The 6,911-nt window shown below is 36.3% G+C and overlaps 1 protein-coding gene across 1 annotated transcript; it reads right to left on the bottom strand.

Moving 5' to 3' along the window:
• Window positions 1-1,159: 1,159 nt before the first annotated feature.
• On the bottom strand, window positions 1,160-6,225 carry MLANA (melan-A). The gene is made up of 4 exons (XM_075740506.1): window positions 6,152-6,225; window positions 3,821-3,917; window positions 2,190-2,291; window positions 1,160-1,228 (listed from the first exon to the last, which is right to left on the bottom strand). Exons 1-4 carry the CDS (start codon window positions 6,223-6,225, stop codon window positions 1,160-1,162), a joined length of 342 nt encoding a protein of 113 aa, XP_075596621.1.
• Between the last annotated feature and the right edge of the window lie 686 nt (window positions 6,226-6,911).

The following is a 6,911-nucleotide window of genomic DNA, read 5'->3' on the forward strand; positions in this document are numbered from 1 at the left end:
TGTTTGCATATTTGATGACAAAGAACTGGATTCTTTTCCAGTAGTTGTTAATAATTGTTTTATGAAAATAGTTTTCTTCTGTACAAGTTTTCTTCTGTACTTTTCATTTTAATGACTGTTGTACACTTCTAGCTGCCTCCTGCTGTGAGATACCGGGCCTTGCATATAAATTCATTGATCTGCATATAATCTTGAGTAATAATCTGGCAAGTAAACAATAACAAAAAAGGCTAAGTAAACAATAACTACCAAATGTGTGTAGCCTAATTTATATGTATCACAATTCTTTGTTTCCTATTACTGCTAGTGTTCTGGCAACATGGAAAAATTGACATCTTGGAGCCTGCTGTCTTCTGTATTCTTCACAGAATGGGCGTCACACATTTATTCATATTGTTTCATCATGTTAGAAACAAATGACACGTAAAGCTCTATATCTACCAAGTTATTTTGCTATCTCACAAGACAGCCAGAAGGAAACTAAAGGAGATCATCATTGTACGCATTGACTGGTATGAAATAATATGGACTCTAAGCAGAAAATCCTAGGTTGCCTGGATCACGTGCTATGTGGAATTATTTCATTACAGGTACATAAGTAAGTGAGGTGAGGTAAAAGCCTGTTGTAAAACATAGTTGCTTTTTGCAGGTTAATTTTAGAAATGCTGGTAGGGAAAATGGTTAGTCTTTGTAACAGGACACGTAGTCAAATGGTTTTGTTCATTTTATGACAGATTCTTGTATATTACATTACAGAGAATAGTTAATTTATCTTTTTTTTAAAGAAAGGGAGAGTTAATGCGGAAGATGAAAACAAAGGTGCCAACATTTTCTACTCTGGTTGATACTCAATGTTATGTACTTACTCTTGGTAGATCTAGGAAGAGTGCCAGATGCCCAGACTTGAGTATAGTGTATTAATCTGACCACAGGAAATGAAAAACTTAAACCAAAAGCACATTCAGGTTTATTGAGGCATTTCAAGAACCACTTCTGTAAACTAAGCAGGAATAATTTTCAGCAATAGCTAATGAAAGCATGTGATATTTTAAAATGGTTTTAGCATTAAGAAAGTTAAGCGTGTACAGGAAATTAAGCGTGTACAGAGGGAGCATGAATAAATTGAATTGGTATGTTTAGAGTTCAAGATTTTCTGTTATCATGGTGAATAAGGTGGTGGTGACAGATCCGCAGCAATTTTGTCATAAGCTGGTGGAGCATCAGGTACCTATGGTAAGGAAAATGGGTGTGAAAGATTGAAAAAACAATGGAGGTACAAGAAAATGACATTAAATGTGCAGCAAGCTATTTACCTTCATATCAGATATGGTACTACAGCTTAAAATAGCTAAGCTCATTCATTATGTCTTTAATTTTTTTAAGGTTAGTTTTTGCCAATATATTTTTTGGTTTTACGTCAGATTAAATTCATATTCTTTGTAGCATTCATCCAAAGAGAGAATTTTCAGTATTATAAGGACAGGAATTTTTTTTAAAAAAGGAATTTATTTTTTTGTATTGAGAATTCAGACTAATACTGAAAATTTTCTTTAAGAGTCTTGATGCAGGTACCTTGTCTTATTTCCAATGTTAACAATTTGGGCAGCTTACTTAAAATTGTTTGTAAATTAGTCTTTTCCCTATTCTAAAACTATTTAAATGCACCCATAACTTGACATATATATTTATCAATTAAATTATTTTAACTGTTTTTAAATTATAAGTTTGAATGTTCATCTTTCCATAATGATTAGAGGACCTAAAACCTTGAGGTTTTATGACATTTCCTGACAATCCTTTTCAGTGTATAGTATATCAGACACAGTCCATTTGTTGTTTGTCAGAATGGCAGAACATCTATTAGGGAGATGTTTGTTTATGCAGTATATTTCAGCATTCAGATGTTACATCATTCTAATAGATTGCATAATGATCATACAACTTAAGAATAAAGGTAGGTGAAAAAGAGAACTTTTTAAAAGAACAATTCTTAATAGTACGTTTTAAAAACCCTTTTCACAGTAAAAATTGTGCAAAATACTACTTTTTAAGTTAATTCAGAGGCATTGAAGATGCAATCTAAACAGTATACCCCAAGAAAGAAATGATCCACAAGTGACTGTTTACCAAGATGTTATCACCATGTCTTACTATGTTGTAAGAAAATAAAACCTTGAGTTGCAACTTACCACAGAATTGAAGTTTCTGTACTCCTGCAGAGCCATTTTGCAGTCCAGTGTTGTTCCCTCACCTACCACAGTTCGTATTGTGCCCACCCTAGCACTTTTGCTCTGTGACAGATCATAAAGCAATATGGGAAAGATGAAAGGAAGAAGAGAATGTGAAGCTGGCACAAATTATGCATCATTTAGTATTTGACAGCACATTTGCAGTATGTATTAGAATCTGGGATTAGGGCCAAGACACAATGCCAGCCAGTAAGAGAGGTCATCCACCTGTCACTTTTTGCTGTCTCTGCTGAGACGTACTCTCTCTCCTGTATTCTCCAATTACATTGCCAGAAAAATGAGGATCACATTTTTTAGGTCCATGACTTCTGCAGGAACTGACACCTTCTCACATACCTGAATGCCTCCTCCTTTTTATTCCAGCCATTTCTTTCTTTAATCTCTAACCTTTTTCTTTGCCATTTTCCCACCATTTCTTTTGTATACACTCTGTACCAGTTCTCCCCTAGCCAAAAAGCCTAACAAAAATTCAATTTTCAAAACCAGAAAGCAGCAATCTGCAATGAGAGGGAGTTAAAAAAGAGATTGTGCTTTTTGCCATGATATACAAAGCAGGCATCAAAGAATTCTGGTTTGCTTTTTGATGTGGGTTTTGTTTTGTTTTTTTTTTTAGTATTACCTTCAGTTTTTGTACATTTCACTATGAAAATTAAGGTTTTATGTGTTCTGCCAGTTGATATATGTATTGAGTAGATCACTGGAAAGGTAACAGGACAAAGCTATTGGAAACAGCAAGGAAATGGATTTGCTGACTTAGATGAGAGGTATGGTTTTTTAATTCCAAATGGTGACATCTATTTTGAAATATTAGGATAACTAAAAGATATATTACTGTAACACATATAATTGGATAAAGCCTTCACTTTAAAGGATTAAAAGTGGCCTCCCTTCCACAGGAGAGAGAGCAGAACTTCAAAGATAAAGCTTTGAGACTTCTAACAACAGAAGTTATGGGAAGGATTGTACCTTCTTTTAATAGTTTTTAAGACAACACAAAGTACAATATTTTAGAAGTAATGTTTACAAAGCAAAACTCAAAGCTGCCCTGCTTTTTTGTAAATCTTAAAATTGCAAGTCAACTTCTACACAAATAAATCACGCATCACCCATACATGAACATAACAGTTACTTCTAACAGTTATTTTTCTTCTCTGCTTCCTAGGTTTACTCTAAACATATCTGTCCTTATTTAGGGGTAAGTCTTATGAGTAGTGAATATGTTGTTTTTATTTAAACGAAAATACACAGAACACATATTGGGTTTGTGTAAATATTAAATATAATGCTTCCTAGGGATAAGTTTTTCCACTGATGTGTTGTGCAATGTTGGGCAACTGGCTTCATCTCCCTATGCCCCTGCTTCCTCTTACCCCTTTGCCTGACTTCCAAATTCTTTGGGCCAAGGTGTGTTTTGTATTGTGTGGTTTTACCTGTGTCTATGTCAGTATACATATTGCCTGAGATAATGATGGTCTATTACGGATTCAATGTTCTCTGCATTAATATAATGCAAATAATGGTAATATGTTGTCAGAATAACAGCATGCTAGAAAGTGAGCTGCCATGCTTACCCGCAGACTTTTATAGCCACTACGTCTTTTGTAACACCAGCAGCCAAACATAAGTAAAATTGCCAGCACCAAAATGAAGAGTCCAATACCCAGAGCTCTGTTGGGAATGCAAAACAAAATAATTAACTTAATAATTTTTAATAATTAATAATTATTAAAAATAAATAATCCAATATATCCTAATTGCATCACATTGCAAAAGCTGCTGGTGAGAGAAGGATTTTTTGGATACAACAAACATTACACAACCTCAAAATGCCAAGTAAGAAACTTTGAATTATTCATAAAGAGCTCTATAATTCTTTAGTTCTTGTTCCACAACTAGGCACAGTATTGATGTCACTGGGTCATTTTCGGGAATGTAAGCTTTGCAAACTGTGCTGTAAGACATCCTTCCCACCGCTTACTGGGTACTTGGGAGCAGTAGCACAGTTCCACCATCTGTCAGAAAGCAAGATGACAAAGTAATTGCAGGTTTCCTAGTCACGAACCCTTCCTCCTGTGCTAATGCCCTCCCTGTTCAGACATGCAGAATTCACTCTCCATCTTTCTGTTCTTTGCCTGGTCAGGAACAGTTGAGTCTGCAAAGCGCTTAGAGGGAAAAGAGGACAGGAAAAAAATGACCACATCAGGATAAATGCATTCTAACATACTTTTATGTATTTTGTATCAAGTTGCCCTGCAGTAATTACCAGGCTTTTCCATTGGAACTGAGGAATGGGGTATGTGGCTTCTGAGAGACCTTTTATATCTATTTGCTATCATTTTAACTGACTCAGAGTCTCATGGAGTGTTTCCTTGTGCCCTAAGAAGCCTGAAAGAAGACGCAAGCAGATTCGTGTGGCAGAACAGGCTGTCATCTTGTCTCAACTACCACTGTGCTCTTTGAAGCATGAAGCCCCTTGGAGCCAAAGGAATTTTCTTCTTCACAAGTACCTGGATTTTGCAAGTTACTCCTGCCCCCTCATGACTTTGTGTTGGCTGCAGATCTGTTTAACCCAAGAATACAGCTCACTTGCTTCCTGGGGCAGCTGTGTTGCAGCTGATCTTCAAAGTTATGAGATGGCTCCACTGTTTTTGTTACTGTCCCCATCATGGTTAAAACTTTGAGACACGATTTCTCCAAGTAACTGCTGGCTTTTCTACATTTTGAGACTGCTTTCTGCTTTTCATGTGCTCTGTGGTTTTAGGAATCCATTAGCCTGTACCACCCACAGGATATATGTCATTTCTGGAGTTGGTGATTTTAACCACGTGTTTGCCATCTAACTCCTTCCCTACCTATTCAGAGGTTAGTATGAAAAGTATGTATGCAATTTCTTGCAATTCCAGTTAAAGTTGCAGCTGTGCTATCAGGAATCTTTGCTTGTATCTATCTTGAATGCTCCTTATGGTACTGGAAGGAGAAAGTCACTTTTCCCTTGCATATCTAGAAAAACTGCTTGCAATCGCAGCCATTGGAGTTTATGGCCATTGGAGGTGAGCACGCTTCATTTCAAGTGCTGAGACATGACTAGCCAGCTTCTTCTTATGGAGAGCTGAACCGCTTTGGAAGGACTACGAGAGAGCCTTCCCCTTTGTTTATTCTCTCTGCCCAGGGATGAACATGGAGAAACAAGTATCTTGCACTATGTGCGACAAGTCACCAAGTCTGGGGGCCACTAAACCAGTACCAGAAGCGCATTCCATGTACAGATATCCCAAGCACATTGCAAATATTTGTCTGAAGTAATAACACATCATCAGTGGGATCCTGTCTCTAGTAATCCAAGACACAACATACTTTATTGTAAGCCAAAACTAATGAAGTATTAGCTTGAATTAGTTCTGCTTAAGTAGAGTCTCGCCCAGAAACAATTTACTGAGAGTCATGTTTGTATGGCATTGATGTCTCCATCTGCTTTTTGATGGTATTTTACCATTTCCCTGGATTCTCACTTATATTATTCTTTAGGGTGAGACAATGTCCCTTTGAGGTTCTGAAGGGCGGTATGTGGATCTGGAGATAACACTTATTCTAAAGATCACCTTTCAGTAGCCTCTGAAGAAAATTCTAAATGAGCCTCAATAAACCTGGCAATTTTGTTATAAAGGTTAACAACTTGTGATCATAGAATCAAACTCCAGATTCTTGAATTCTGCAATTCTGATTTTTCTTAACTGTTGAGGACTCTTTATGACTCTGCAATGACAAACACTAGAGACAACAGGATAGCTAAAATGCACTCCACTTATATCCAGCAGTGACTTTGATACTGTTTTCTATATTTCTTTCAATGCAAATTTTTGTCACTAGCTTACATGCTAACATAGCTTTTGCTTTATGCTTACTCTTCTGCTGCAAGATAGCTGTGTCCTTTTCCTCTGAAAAAGTTGCCATCTGGATAGTGGTTTCTTCTGGGCATTTTGTGATCTTGGTCCTTCTCAAACCTACAGGATAGAAATACAGTGCCTCAGCGCAATAAATAATTTATTATCTTTAAAGCACAATATTATCAACTTTTTTGTTTTAATGGGACCACTATAGGGAGGCAGGACAATCTGATATCTTCAGAATCGAGTAGATCCATATACATATGCAACTGTCCCAATTTAAGGCAAAACTCAAAACCATAACTATAATCTACATTTTACTAGTTCCACCAACATCAAGGTATTTGCACCTGAGTGCAACAGAGAATTCGAGATGATGTCTTTAGGTACTAAGTGATGGCAGACTTCTGAAGTAAAATCTCTCAAGAAGGAATATAGAAAGAAAGGCAATTTACCTGGACAAGAAAAACTATTTAGAAGAAGAAAATCTAATATTGTCTTTACATGTAGTTGTTTCTTTATTTCTGTTATTCCCTGTAAAAGCTCAAGGGCCAGGTTTTCAATCAGCGTAAACTCTCAGAGCTCTGTTGATTTTCAGATGGTTATACTAATTTATGTCTGCTGACAAGCTATACTGAAATGTGCAGGGAATTTATATTATAATCTTACTTTCCAGTCTTCAGGGAATAATCATCCAGCTAAAAGCAGTCTGAACAGTTAAAAATCTAAGCGATCAAATATAGTGAGGAAGAAATCCACAAGTAATCATGTTTCTGTC

The sequence above is a fragment of the Balearica regulorum genome, chromosome Z (genome assembly GCF_011004875.1).
Source record: "Balearica regulorum gibbericeps isolate bBalReg1 chromosome Z, bBalReg1.pri, whole genome shotgun sequence".
NCBI classification, from domain to species: Eukaryota; Metazoa; Chordata; class Aves; order Gruiformes; family Gruidae; genus Balearica; species Balearica regulorum.

What these genes read in the sequence shown, in the direction of transcription:
- MLANA (XM_075740506.1), bottom strand. Translation starts at nt 6,225, where the DNA reads ATGCCCAGAAGAAACCACTATCCAGATGGCAACTTTTTCAGAGGAAAA. An exon ending in AGCTATCTTGCAGCAGAAGA is followed by an intron (nt 3,918 to 6,151) that starts GTAAGCATAAAG and finishes CATTCCCAACAG; the next exon opens with AGCTCTGGGTATTGGACTCT. An exon ending in GTGGCTATAAAAGTCTGCGG is followed by an intron (nt 2,292 to 3,820) that starts GTAAGCATGGCA and finishes GATCTGTCACAG; the next exon opens with AGCAAAAGTGCTAGGGTGGG.